This window comes from Oncorhynchus mykiss, chromosome 1 (genome assembly GCF_013265735.2).
Source record: "Oncorhynchus mykiss isolate Arlee chromosome 1, USDA_OmykA_1.1, whole genome shotgun sequence".
Taxonomy (NCBI): Eukaryota; Metazoa; Chordata; class Actinopteri; order Salmoniformes; family Salmonidae; genus Oncorhynchus; species Oncorhynchus mykiss.
Window position 1 is genome coordinate 76,158,332 of NC_048565.1, and position 15,067 is coordinate 76,173,398.

Consider the following 15,067-nt stretch of genomic DNA (forward strand, 5'->3'; position numbering starts at 1 on the left):
GGGGGGGGGGGGGGGGGGGGGGGGGGTTGAATGGAGGGGAAGCAGGGAGTGCATTAGGAAGTGGGCATAGGGCGTATCAGATATATGTGCCACACCAAAAAAAAATCAGACGCACAATAGGTGTTCCATTAGCAAACTGTCAATCACTTTCCATAGTGTTTTTAAAGGAAGCATGCCCACAGTCCATTGTTTGACGATTCAGTTATACAGTATGTAGGCGTGTGATATCATTAGCAAACTACACATGACATTGAATTGTCAAAATGAGAGAGGAGCAAAATACACTTTCATGTTTTTGTAATGTGTATATCTCTCGTGTTGCTCTCACCTGAGGGGGGGCAAGGTCAAGAAGGCCACAGAGAAGGGAAGAGAGATACTGGTTTTGATTCCACAGTCATTGTAGCTAATAATTCTGCCTTATCTGAAGGATCTCAGTTCAGTTCATGTTACAGAACTCTACGTGGAGGGACATGGAACACAGAAGCAACAGTCCAATCCAGACTCTCGTTCATGAATACAAACTGAAAATAGAACTGAAATAAATTACAATGCAGCCTATCAGGTCTAGTGATAGGGATTAAGAAATACGTCAGCATCCTTGCCAGATAGTTGGTCTAATGTCGTAGTCTCGAAATGTGCAAATGGATTTGCTGGTTCTTAAGTAATTGGAGGGAACACAATTAAATATGCTTAGCCTAGCTGAGACACATACAAATGTGAGTGTTGGTCACTAGAGTTTGGAAATGCACAAATAATTCTCAATGACTCATACATTGTATAACGTAAATTCTCAGGTAACATAGTCAGTATGTTAAGTATACAGTATACATGGATATCAGCATGAAGAATAATAACAATGATAAGCAACACAAAATACACCCACATTCTTAAGAAACGTAACATTAATTGGCAAGGCTGTTAACCCGTGCCTGGTTATGTAGGCAGTTACTTATGCTGCCTTATCAAGGTTCATCAACACAATTAACACATTATGTGGGTTATATGGTCAATACTGGCCAAGGTCATAAAATACAATGTTTTGTTTATTACCTTTATCTCAGGGGAAAAACTGAAGACAAAGCAACAGTCTGTTCCTCTGGTGATTGTACATGATGCGGCATAACTGTTGCATTTTAAACTCGCAAATGAAATACTGCACTGTAGATAAACGGCATTTTGGGTATTTCTATTGATCTTACCATTTTAATGAGTGCTGCTTCAATGCATTGTCAGAATGTTACGTAGCAATGTGTTTTGTTTGGGGGTGGAATTGGCCATCCAAAGCAATTACGGCCTTACAAAGCCATTACTGTGAACGGTTTAGAGATGCTAGACAGAAATAAATGCGACTATAAAATGAGTAAATCTGTGTCACATTTACTGTACAGACACTCAAATTAGCTATTTTCGATCAATTATAATGAAGACATTACTTAAAAGAACTAAGGAATATAATATTTCACAGATGTTCCCAGACGTGTTGCACAATAAAGCAACAGTAAAATGAAAATACAGTGCAGTCATATTCCATAATAACAAATGCTAACTAAATGTCACTGTGACATGTTTTAATTCTTGTGACCTGTGCATCAATCTAAGTAGCATAATAAAAAAATCCCCCAAAATCGCCATCAAAATCCCCATCAAAATCCGTCAGTTTAAGCTACAGATATCAGGACTTCTGCATCTGTGGTGGCAGGTGGTTTGTCAGACCATGAGACATCCTGAAAATCAGTCTTCTCACAAAAGCGTCTGTAGCCTCTGAACGGTTTGGCCTACAAACTACAGTATTATGAAAAGGGGAGACTCTCACAAACACAATGGTGTTCTCCGTTTGGCTCTACGACCCCCACAAGTGTCATGGGACTCGTCTGAAGTCGGTAATGCTGATGTGCCAACTTCTGACTATAGGGTCTGAACCGTTTGAGCTACAAACTAATATAATATGACCCCACTATGGAAAGGGGAGATGCTCATGAACATAATGGTGTTCAATCGTTTTGTTCTATGACCCCCAAGTGTCACGGGACTCATCCGAAGGTAACCCATAAAAACAAATGGAAGTATGGAGGTAGTTTTGTGCCAACAAAAATAAGGGGTTAAATATATGTGGGTGTTGTTTAGCACTCTCACAATTCATTGTGACAGTAGCTCTTATTTGCAGCAGTGTTTTTATTTCTGCCACCGCAACAGGCCAGCAAGAGAGTGAGTTGTAGTTACAATCTAACAAAGAAACCATTATGCACGTGTTCCTAGGCCGTCATTGAAAATAAGAATTTGTTCTTAACTGACTTGCCTAGTTAAATAAAGGTAAAATAAAATAAATAAAAAGGTGGTACAGGCAAAGGGCTACTTCCTGAAATTCTCACATGATGTGCCACCAAAACAAAAAGATGAAACCATGTGTTTGATGTGTCAATACCATTCCATTTATTCCATTCCAGCCATTACTGTGAGTCTGTCCTGCCCAATTAAGGTGCCACCACAGCCTGTACTACAGCAACACTTAATTAAAGACTGAAGCAAGTACATGGTTGCTTTAGGCAAGGTGTTGGTGCATTCGGAAAGTATTCAGACCCCTTGACTTTTTCGAAATGTTGTTGGATTGGATTAAATAGTTTTTTCCCCGCATCAATCTACACACAATACCCCATAATGACAAAACAAAACAGTTATTTTTTTTATGTATAGTTTTTTGCAAATGTATGAAAAATAAAAACTGAAATATCACATTTACATAAGTATTCAGACCCTTTACTCAGTACTTTGTTGAAGCACCTTTGTCAGCGACTGCAGCCTCAAGTCTTTTTGGGTATGACGCTACAAGCTTGGTACATCTGTATTTGTGGAGTTTCTCCCATTGTTCTCTGCAGATCATCTTAGGCTTTGTCAGGTTGGATGGGGAGCGTCACTGCACAGCTATTTTTAGGTTCAAGTTCAAGTCCGGGCTCTGGCTGGGCCACTCAAGGACATTCAGAGACTTGTCCCTAAGCCACTCCTGCATTTTCTTGGCTGTGTGCTTAGGGTCATTGTCCTGTTGGAAGGTGAACCTTCACCCGTCTGAGGTCATGAGTCCACTGGAGCAGGTTTTCATCAGGGATCTCTCTGTACTTTGCTCCGTTCATCTTTCCCTCGATCCTGTCTAGTCTCCCAGTCCCTTCCACTGAAAAACATCCCCACAGCATGATGCCTCCACCACTTTGCTTCACCGTAGGGATGGTATTGGCCAGGTGATAAGCGGTGCCTGGCTTCCTCCAAATGTGACGCTTTGCATTGAGGCCAAAGAGTTAAATATTGGTTTCATCAGACCAGAGAATCTTGTTTCTCATGGTCTGAGAGTCCTTTTGATATATTTTGGAAAACTCCAAGTGGGCTGTTATGTGCCTTTTACTGAGGAGTGGCTTCTGTCTGGCCACTCTACCATAAAGACCTGATTGGTGGAGTGCTGCAGAGATGGTTGTCCTTCTGGAAGGTTCTCCCCTCTCCACAGAGGAACTCTGGAGGTCTGTCAGAGTGACAAAAGGATTCAAATCATTGCACCCAAACTGCTCGCGTGCATCAGCGAGCGTCTTCGTGTCCAGACGCTAAAATAGAAATTGGTTCTATTTGTGACGTTCAATGTGCTGCATGTCCGGTCTCTCAAATCAAATCAAATTGTATTGGTCACATACACATGGTTAGCAGATGTTAATGCGAGTGTAGCGAAATGCTTGTGCTTCTAGGTCCGACAGTGCAGTAATATCTAACAAGTAATCTAACAATTTCACAACAACTCCCTTCTACACACAATGTAAGGGGATGGAATAAGAATATGTACATATATTCTAAATATGGATGAGTGTTGGCCGTGCGGCATAGGCAAGATGCAGTAGATGGTATAGAGTACAGTATAAACATATGAGATGAGTAATGGAGGGTATGTAAACATTATATAAAGTGGCATTGTTTAAAGTGACTAGTGACTAATTTATTACATCCAATTATTAATTATTGAAGTGGCTAGAGATTTGAGTCTGTATGTTGGCAGCAGCCACTCAATGTTAATGATGGCTGTTTAACAATCTGATGGCCTTGAGATAGAAGCTGTTTTTCAGTCTCTCGGTCCCAGCTTTGATGTACCTGCACCTTCTGGATGACTGTGGGGTGAACAGGCAGTGGCTCGGGTGGTTATTGTCCTTGATGATCTTTTTGGCCTTCCTGTGACATCGGGTGATGTAGGTGTCCTGGAGGGCAGGTAGTTTTCCCCCGGTGATGCGTTGTGCAGACCGCACCACCCTCTGGAGAGCCTTACGGTTGTTTGCGGAGCAGTTGCCGTACCAGGCTGTGATACAGCCTGACAGGATGCTCTCAATTGTGCATCTGTAAGAGTTTGTGAGTGTTTTCGGTGACAAGTCACATTTTTTTCAGCCTCATGATGTTGAAGAGGTGCTGTTGCGCCTTCTTCACCACGCTGTCTGTGTGGGTGGACCAATTCAGTTTGTCCGTGATGTGGACACAGAGGAACTTAAAACGTTCATCTTCTTTCATCACCTTCTCCACTACTGACCCGTCGATGTGGATAGGGGGTTGCTCCCTCTGCTGTTTCCTGAAGTCCACGATCATCTCCTATGTTTTGTTGACGTTGAGTGTGAGGTTATTTTCCTGACATCACACTCCGAGGGCCCTCACCTCCTCCCTGTAGGCCGTCTCATCGTTGTTGTTAACCAAGCCTACCACTGTAGTGTTGTCTGCAAACTTGATGATTGAGTTGGAGGCGTGCATGGCCATGCAGTCATGGGTGAACAGGGAGTACAGGAGAGGGCTGAGAATGCACCCTTGTGGGGCCCCAGTGTTGAGGATCAGTGGAGTGGAGATGTTGTTACCTACCCTCACCACCTGGGGGTGGCCCGACAGAAAGTCCAGAACCCAGTTGCACAGGACGGGGTCGAGACCCAGGGTCTCGAGCTTAATGATGAGTTTGGGGGGTACTATGGTGTTAAATGCTGAGCTGTAGTCGATTAACAGCATTCTTACATAGGTATTCCTCTTGTCCAGATGGGTTAGGGCAGTGTGCAGTGTGATTGCGATTGCGTCGTCTGTGGACCTATTGGGGCGGTAAGCAAATTGGAGTGGGTCTAGGGTGTAGATAGGGTGGAGGTGATATGATCCTTGACTAGTCTCTCAAAGCTCTTCATGATGACAGAAGTGAGTGCTATGGGGCGATAGTCATTTAGCTCAGTTACCTTAGCTTTCTCTGGAACAGGAACAATGGTGGCCCTCTTGAAGCATGTGTGCACAGCAGACTGGGATAGGGATTGATTGAATATGTCCATAAACACACCAGCCAGCTGGTCTGCGCATGCTCTGAGGACTCGGCTGGGGATGCCATCTGGGCCGGCAGCCTTGCGAGGGTTAACTCACGTTGGCCACGGTGAAGGAGAGCCCACATGTTTTGGTAGCGGGCCTTGTCAGTGGCACTGTATTGTCTTCAAAGCGAGCAAAGAAGTTGTTTAATTTTTCTGGGAGCAAGATGTCGGTGTCCATGACGGGGCTGGTTTTCTTTTTGTAATCCATGACTGACTGTAGACCCTGCCACAAACGTCTCATGTCTGAGCTGTTGAATTGCGACTCTACTTTGTCTCTATACTGATGCTTAGCTTGTTTGATTGCCTTGCGGAGGGAATTGCTACACTGTTTGTATTCGGTCATGTTTCCGGTCACCTTGCCGTGATTAAAAGCCGTGGTTTGCGCTTTCAGTTTTGCGTGAATGCTGCCATCAATCCATGGTTTCTGGTTAGGGAAGGTTTTAATAGTCACTGTGGGTACAACATCACCAATGCATTTGCTAATAAACTCGCTCACCGAGTCAGCGTATACATCTGTTGTCTTAGGCTATCCGGAACATATCCCAGACCACGAGATCGAAGCAGTCTTGAAGCGTGGAATCCGATTGGTTGGACTAGTGTTGAATAGACCTGAGCACAGACGTTTCCAGGTTTAGTTTCTGTCTATAGGCAGGGAACACATTTTAAAAAATGGAGTCGTGGTCAGATTTGCCAAAAGGAGCAGGAGGGCTTTGTATGCGTTACAAAAGTTAGAGTAGCAATGATCCAGAATTCTGCCAGCTTGAGTCGCGCATTCAATTTGCTGATATAATTTAGGGAGCCTTGTTTTCAGATTAGCTTTGTTAAAATCCCCAGCTACAAGAAATGCAGCCTCAGGATATATGGTTTCCAGTTTACATAGAGTCCATTGAAGGTCTTTCAGGGCCGTCGAGGTGTCTGCTTGGGGGGGGGGGGGGGGATATACACGGCTGTGATTATAATCAAACAGAATTCTCTTGGTAGATTATGCGGTTGCATTTGATGGTAAGGAATTGTAAGGAATTCTAGGTCAGGTGAACAAAAGGACTTGAGTTCCTGTATTTTGTTATGATTACACCACAAATCTTTAATCATAAGGCATACACCCCCGCCCTTCTTCTTACCAGAGAGATGTTTGTTTCTGTCGGCGCGATGCATGAAGAAACCATATCCTGAGTGAGCCATGTTTCCGTGAAACAGAGAATGTTACGATCTCTGATGTCTCTCTGGAAGGCAACCCTTGCCCGAATTTCGTCTACCTTGTTGTCAAGAGACTGGACATTGGTGAGTAGTTTGCTCGGGAGCGATGAGCGATGTGCACGTCTATGGAGCCTGACCAGGAGGCCGCTCTGTCTGCCCCTTCTGTGGCGCCGTTATTTTGGGTCGGCTACTGGGATTAAATCCGTTGTACTGGGTGGTGGTCCAACAGAGGATCCGCTTCGGGAAAGTCGTATTCCTGGTCGTAATGTTGGTAAGTTGACGGTGCTCTTATATCCAATAGTTCTTCCAGGCTGTATGTAATAAGACTTAAGATTTCCTGGGGTAACAATGTAAGAGATAATACATAAAAAAAAAAAAAAATCCTAAGAATGCGAAGCGAGGCGACCATCTCTGTCAGAGCCATCATGAATTAATTCTTGGTCACCTTCTTGGTCACCTTCTTGGTCACCTCCCTGACCGACGCCCTTCTCCCCTGATTGCTCAGTTTGGCCGGGCGGCCAGCTCTAGGAAGAGTCTTGGTGTTTACAAACTTCTTCCATTTAAGAAATATTTTGGTACCCTTCCCCAGATTTGTGCCTCGACACAAACCTGTCAATTGGCTCTACGGACAATTCCTTCAACCTCATTGCTTGGTTTTTGCTCTGACATGCACTGTCAACAGCAGGAAGCCACCCAACAGCCTGCAGCAGGTAGCCTAGTGGTTAGAGCATTGGACTAGTAACCAAAAGGTTGCAAGATTGAATCCCTGAGCTGACAAGGTAAACATCTGTCGTTCTGCCCCTGAACAAGGCCGTTAATTAATCCACTGTTCCTTGGCCGTCAATGAAAATAAGTATTTGTTCTTAACTGACTTGCATAGTTAAATAAAGGTTAAAAAATTATATTGACAGTTGTGTGCCTTTCCAAATCATGTACAATCAATTGAATTTACAACAGGTGGACTCCAATCAAGTTGTTGGAACACCTCAAGGATGATCAATGGAAGCAGGATGCACCTGAGCTGAATTTCGACTCTCATCGGCAGATGGTCTGAATTACTTATGCAAATAAGTTATTCAAGATTTTTTTTTTTGCAAGAACTTCTTAAAACCTGTTTTCGCATTGATTTTATGGGGTATTGTGTGCAGATTGATGAGGAAAATGTTATATTTCATTCATTTTAGAATAAGGCTGTAACGAAACAAAATGTGGAAAAAGTGAAGGGGCCTGAATACTTTCCAAATGCACTGTACATATATTTGCAATAATCCTGTCCAATTGGCGTTCTTAACTTTTCCTGTCATGTATCTGAAAATACATGTATTGTACAGTGCACAAACAACACTGGACATACATTATTGAGTCTTATTTTTCAATTCTTATTTTTCTTTGACAAGGCATCAACACGGCATTTAACATTACCTATGCATTATTTTCTTCATCCCTTTCCAGCAAGTTAGAGGACTTGAAAAGATACAGAGGCACAAGTTCAAGTCCTAAAGGCGATATTTGTCTGTGTGGTTAAATTCCAGTTTCAGTTTTCTACTGGTATGCATTTAGAGGTGCTGTGTCCAAGTTACCCTGAAAATAGAACGTTTGCATAGCTGAAGTAAGAGAACATTTGCATACCTGAAGTTACGCATTAGATCACAAATGCATGTAAGAAGCATAACTGGGGTGAGTTGGTTTAGAATGAATCCAGTGCACTGTGTATTCTTGAAAACGAAAAATGTATTGACAAATGCATCATTCTGGTCGCATAGGGCGTCCTCCAACAGCACACCTTACCCCACATGTAACCCATTTCCTTTGCTCCCTTCCATAGGACGTTCCAGGACTTGTCCAAGCAGATGGACTTAGCCTACGGAACAGTGAGAGACTCAGCCGTATACGAGTACTTCAGAGCCAAAGGCACCAACGCTCTGGAGCAGGACAGCACCTTCGCTGAGCTCTGGAGAACCATCAACAAGAACAACGGACATGAACACTCAGTCTCCAGCCCCTCTGAAGGCATCCGCAAGGTGAGCTCAGGAACAGCCATGTCTGAATTCATCGATTTCAGCAAAGTGGAGCCTCCTAACAATGTTTTTCCAGATGAGTGAAAATGATTGGTAGACGTTTTTTTCTAAATCACTTCAGCTATACAAGCGAAAGTACTTTCAGGACGCACACAAAAACGGAACTATGCAGGGCATATTATGATGTCCGTAGAGAGACAATAGAATGGTGTGGCTTTTTAAATTTTTCCTGATTAAAGTTAATGGTTCAGCTGAAATGAATATCTCAAAGCCTAGCACAAACATACAGCAGTACAGAGACAAATCAACCTTAGAAATGTTTTAGTAATTAAACAAATTAGTTATAACAGAGTCTAGTCACACACGCTTGTCATTAAACATCAGGATGTTTTGAGCTGCTAATTGTCATTTGTTCAGCCAATACCCGTAGTGTTCTGCAGATACTTGGTGTAATGATAAATTAAACCAGATTCTTAGTGAGGGAAATTGCTTAGTGTTTTTGTGCTTAAAATTAAATTATTGATATTTGTGTTGACAAGAGTAGAGTCATTTAACCAAATGTATAAGAGTCATTTGAACTGAGATGAAGTTCAGTGTGAATGGTAATTCAGAATAATCACAGTAATAAACAGACACACACACACACACACTCCCAGCAGGACACAGACAGAGTATCCTGAGGTATCTTCCATGAATTAAACCAGCAGAAAAATGTGTGTTCAAGGTTTAAAAATACTTCTTAAGTTTGCCCAACCAAAAAATGTATCAACCCTTACAAAAAAATATATCAACCCCTACAAAAAATGTTCATTAATTGTAATCCACATAATAGTTTACATCACAGGAGGTTGGTAGCACCTTAATTAGGGAGAATGGGCTCGTGGTAATGACTGGAGCGGAATCAGTGGAATGGTATCAAATTCATCAAACACATGGTTTCCAGGTGTTTGATGCCATTCCATCCCCTCGGCTCTGGCCATTATTATGAGCCGTTCTCCCCTCAGCAGCCTCCACTGGTTCACATTTCCTGTTACTGCAGGATTATTTTCCTGCTGTAGCAAACTGTTTCAAATTAAGATCCTACATCTGTATAGCCATTAAACCAAAAAGTATCTTAGTGATTTGAACTGAGATACTGTTCAGTGCGAATGGTAAATGAGAAGATTTAAGAATCCGATGGGAAATTACTTTCTTTTGGAGTTTAGTTTTGGAGTTTTCCTTCAAGACCTTGTGCAGTTCAACAAATATGTCTACAGACAGGCTGCTTAGAGTTCTATTTGGGAAATAATGACATTACCTTGAAATATCTGGGACTATTGGGAAAGCGCCAGGATAAACAGAGCAAAACAAATTCACACTCAGCAAGAATTTAAGAGATTCTGTTGCTGTTCTTGTTAGTCTGGATAAATTTCATGGTCAAGCGATCTGGCCAGACTACCGCTTTGTACCCTGATAACGCAGATGTGCCATTATCACTCCTACTGAAAACTACTTTGTTCACATTAGCTAATGCCACAGTGAACAACACTGACTGGTTATGACTGACTGTCATGGACTTGAAAATAGACTCTGGTTAAGTTTGTGCTTAAGGCTGGTGATGCATGTGTGTTTCTATGTACATTTCTGTTTCCCCCATTTAGTCCGATCTCCCCTCAATGTAACCCCTGTGTATATCCTTCCCCAGGCGAAGAGAGATTCCTTTGCCTTCCTGTGGGACATGGCTGTGGTAGAGTATGCTGCTCTGACAGATGATGACTGCACCCTGACGGTGACCGGCAACAGTATGAGCAGTAAGGGCTATGGCCTGGCCCTGCAGCACGGCAGCCCTTACAGAGACCTCTTCTCCCAGAAGTGAGTGCCCCCTTCCCGCCAACCCATTACATACACCTATGCTATAACAAAGCTAAACCATGTCACAAATTCCAATGGTGTTTTTTCATTCAAATAAAGGCAGAGACTCAATTCTGAAGGAAACCACCCCATTCCGCCCCTGTCTCGCCCCCCTGGATGCCTCTTCCCAGAGCAAATCTGCAATCTGTATCAAGTTCTGCGCATCATGTTTCTTTAAATCCGTATCATGTTTCTGTCAATTATTGTGAATGACAATTCTTCAAGTTTTTCCAGTGAAAAGTCCACGCAGCATCTTCATGCCAACAATTTGATTTTAATCAGTTTCATTGGATTAGGCATTTAGATCTTGAGTTATGTACAGTCAATCAATCAAATGTATTTATAAAGCCCTTTTTTACATCAGCCAATGTCACAAAGTACTGTACAGAAACCCAGCCTAAAACCCCAAACAGCAAGCAATGTAGATGTATAAGCACGGTGGCTAGGAAAAAGTCCCTAGAAAGACCAGAACCTAGGAAGAAACCTAGAGACGAACCAGGCTCTGAGGGGTGGCCAGTCCTCTTCGGGCTGTGCCGGGTGGAGATTATAACAGAGCATGGCCTAGATGTTCAAACAGTCATAGATGACCTGCAGTGTCAGATAATAATAATCGCAGTGGTTGTAGAGGGTGCAACAGGTCAGCACCTCAGAGTACAGTGTTGTTTCAAAGTACAGTGTTGTTTTAGTTATGTACTGTGAGCAAATTTGAGCGCAGATTATGTTAACAAACTATAGAATAACTGTGTTTTGTTTTAATCAAAGTACATATTTTGCCTAGTGACGCACTGTTGAGTTTTGTGAGACCATTCACACAATCATCCTAAAATCTCATAAGAAATTAGGTGGTGTTTTTTTGTCTTACTGTAATGTTATATTATGCTATTATATTCTGTTCTGTTCTGTTATGTTATGTAGAATACGATCCTTATGTGATCTTTCAGACATTAATTCAGCATTGATCTAACTTTATTTATTGAGTATCATTCTCCATTCATCGCTGAAATTCGCCAGAGTGGCTTGTTCTCTCGGAAGCAGAACAAGTAGACCGTGTGGAAAGTTGAGAATTCCGAACATGCAGTGCAGAAGTTTAGGATTTTTTGCAATGAAAAAGGGTTCCAAACCGCAGCCACTCCTTTAAATTAAATTAGTTTACCAGTTTGGCATGTCCCCCATTATGTTTGTCCAACTTCTAGGAAGATTTTAATCCACATTTCCACCATCATTTATTTAACGAGGCATGTCAGTTAAGTCAGTTCTTATTTACAATGACCACCTATCCTAGCCAAAGCTGGATGACACTGGGCCAATTGTGCACTGCCCTATGGGACTCCTAATCACAGCTGGATGTGATACAGCCTGGATTTGAAGCAGGGACTATAGTGACACCCCTTGCGCTGAGATGCAGTGCCTTAGACCGCTACGCCACTCAGGAGCCATCATTGTAAAGCCCTAGTTATTTTGGGGAAATGCCTAATTTATTTCTAAAGGTGATTATTTATTTCATGTGATTAATAATAAATGTACATTTTTCCCTCAGGTTTAAGGTCAACCCTGTTACGTAAACTTAAAGGGATGGTGCAAGATTTTGGCAATTAAGCCCTGAACTGATAGATAAATAGGCTATGTTTCAGCTTGCAGTTTGAAGTAAGTTGAAGGTAGTTTCGCGAGCCATTGCTGACTAGCATTAGCACAATGACTGAAAGTCTACCAGGACAGCTAGAATGCTTCTTTAAAAATGAACATTGAACATCTTATAGTCAAGTCATAGTGTCTTATAGTCAAGTCATAGTGTCAAGTCATAGTGTATTTTTTGTGCAAATTTCTGGTGTTTTGTGGTGAGAAACTGAGTGGATTGAGCATAACACACCAACTCTGTTACCCATAGGTAGATAGGCTAGAAATGTTTTAAACTAAGACGGTGGCCTGGAAAATGGTGACTCTTTAAAATGAATTGGTTTTGAAACGAGTTAAACAAGCACTGCCAGCCTGATGATGAAAGACTACAGAGAGCCCATTAGTACGCTTACAGTATGGATGAGAATGGATATAAGAGAATGATGGCAAAGTGGCTGAAACGTGAACAAAGACAGTTCATCTCTCCCACCCAAGGTGATGGCTTCTCACAGGATCTTTATTTATCCCCCTTCACAACCACACGCACCACATAAGCTACTGAACTGTATATTCACACTTACCTGTGTCATTCCACAAATTCAGTGCCTTTTAGGAAGTATATTGGTAGTGTAATTCTATCAGAAACATCTATTTATTTCACCTAATTTGAATATTCTATCATATAGTGTATATGTTCAACTTCATAACAAACATGTTTTCCCATCTCCAGAGGTATAAAACAATAATATCAAAGACAACTATTAAAGTGACATGGTTGACCGTAATAGGGTTGGTAATTTCACCTTAAATCAGCAATAACTCCCCTTGTAACAGAGGGGACGGGCGCTTGTTGTGAGCAATTATTACCGCCACACCGGCAGTCATGACCGCAGTCAAATTCCATGTGAACGTTTAGTCATGGTAACTAGGCTTCTCCAAGCTCTGATGCTGCTGATGGTCATAGTAGCCTACCTACTAACTGCCTGGTACTCAGCACTCTATTGTCCAACTAATCACTCTGACGTCAATGAAAACATAATCGAAAATCAAATTAAACACTTCATGAGAGCCTATGAGCTAATGCTCATGCAACATTTCTATAGGCAATGCAGTTGGGTGAGAAAACAGAGTTTGATGGCCTCTATTAAAAAGAGGAGGATACCATCAGCTTTCTATAGGCTAGGCCTACTATATTTATTTCTCAACTTTCTTAATATTAAGCACATTGCTTCGCTTTACAACAGGAGTATAGTCTACCTGGCTGGCATGAAAATTAACAACAGGTTAAGTGCCCTCCATTCGCTATTTAAGTACATAGATGACAGTATTTTTTACCCTGCCCCTGTTCCGAGACAGGTGCATAAAAATGGTCCATTCTAAATCAAAATTAATTCCACACATATATTATTTAGTACATTAATTAAAGAATGGTCTGATGGCTTACAATTTTAGCCTTTCACTTGAATGATGTAGCCTTTCATTTAAATGATGTAGGCTATTATGTCTTGTGAATTATGTCCAGCGCGAGGCAATAAAGAGTGCATGCCTTTTTTGCAACTTTTTCAAATCACAGTCGCACACCTCATGTAGCCTAGCCCATAGGCCTATATGTTTTAATAAGGTTTGTATCACAACTAAAGTGGCCAATAACTTCTTAAAATTAAGCACTTGAATCGGCTTTACTACCGGTGTAGAGCCTAACTGGCATACATAGGTGGTGCTTGAGTTTCAAGTTAGGGGGAAATCCTTTTCACCATAAAAATGCACCTTTATAATAAAGCATTACATGCATAATCGCATTTGCGGTCACTTTTGAGTGATTTCCCTCTAATTGATTGCACTTTGGAACATTTGGGCTTATAGCCTACTGCCTGATGAGCATTGCTGTGCTTATAGTTGTGAAGACATAACCTACTAGTTTATCAACATTTTAAGATAAACAGTCTGATCTGTTGCATCAGTCTCATTGCTTTTAAAATGTTTTTTGATGAGAGTGGCTGTATTAATTTGGGCCGACTCATCTTGTTGACTGACAAAAAGTGAATGTGGACAGTTCTTCTAACATCTTCAATATGCGCCTTGGAATTCAATAAGATGGATGCAGCAGTTGCATCCCCGATGTGTCTGTCTTCACTTGTAGTGTACTTAAGATCTCAGATGCCTGTCAGAAGGACATGGCGGGCATTGGCTAATAGGAATTGAGATATCTGAGAGAGCCATGTGAGTGAGAGGTGCTTCGGAGCACAGCGATTGGCAGCCGGGAGAAGGGAATTATAACTATTATATTCAGCCCTAGGGCACAATGGCCACTTTGGCCGCTAAAGGCGTGGATTTTTTTAGCAGGCATTACAGCCACTCAAGGGGGATGCCGCCAGAAAATTCAAGTCCAGGTAAGAATATTATCAAGTGCTTGTCAACTTGGGAATGAGAGACTGATGAGGTGTGTGCAGCCTACGTAAGAAACAAAGCAGAGCTCATTTCTTTCCAGTCACTTTATTCAAATCATCATTAGAGTCACGTCATGCAGCCTTAGAATGTTTTAAAAATCAAAACAAGTAGCCCAACGTTTGTATCACAACTAAACAACTCTAAATTAAGCATAAAGGAGGACCTGTTTGTTTGTTAACCGCTCAACACAGAATAGCCACCGCATATGCGCACTTCCTCAGAAATCGTTTGGAGAAAATATCCTTTCTATTTGATTCAGCTATGTTCATTTGTATTTTTCATGCTATAAAATAATATAAAATAATGCCACGGAATTCAAAGCAAATCTTGTCTGGTAAATGAACTGGTGTAGCCCACAGCCATATGGCATAGCCAGATTAGGGCCTAACATAAGGACAACTCGTGACTTGTTATTCTGAAATAGACTACATTTTATTCATATCATGTTTCTTTTGAACTGTCAAAAATAAATAATAGATTTATTGTGAATGGTGTAGGCTTTTTAAAATGTAGATGTTCCAACGGTCTGCATCAGTGGCTAAATGTATTAATGTT

At 41.7% G+C, this 15,067-nt stretch overlaps 1 protein-coding gene across 1 annotated transcript in view; it reads left to right on the top strand.

Moving 5' to 3' along the window:
* Positions 1 to 15,067, top strand: part of LOC110532683 (glutamate receptor ionotropic, delta-1) — a 344,048-nt gene that overhangs the window by 324,401 nt on the left and 4,580 nt on the right. The window contains exons 13-14 of the mRNA XM_036985516.1: positions 8,368 to 8,563; positions 10,245 to 10,411. Of these exons, the coding sequence (XP_036841411.1) occupies positions 8,368 to 8,563; positions 10,245 to 10,411 (363 nt within the window). The remainder of the gene's footprint in view (positions 1 to 8,367; positions 8,564 to 10,244; positions 10,412 to 15,067) is intronic.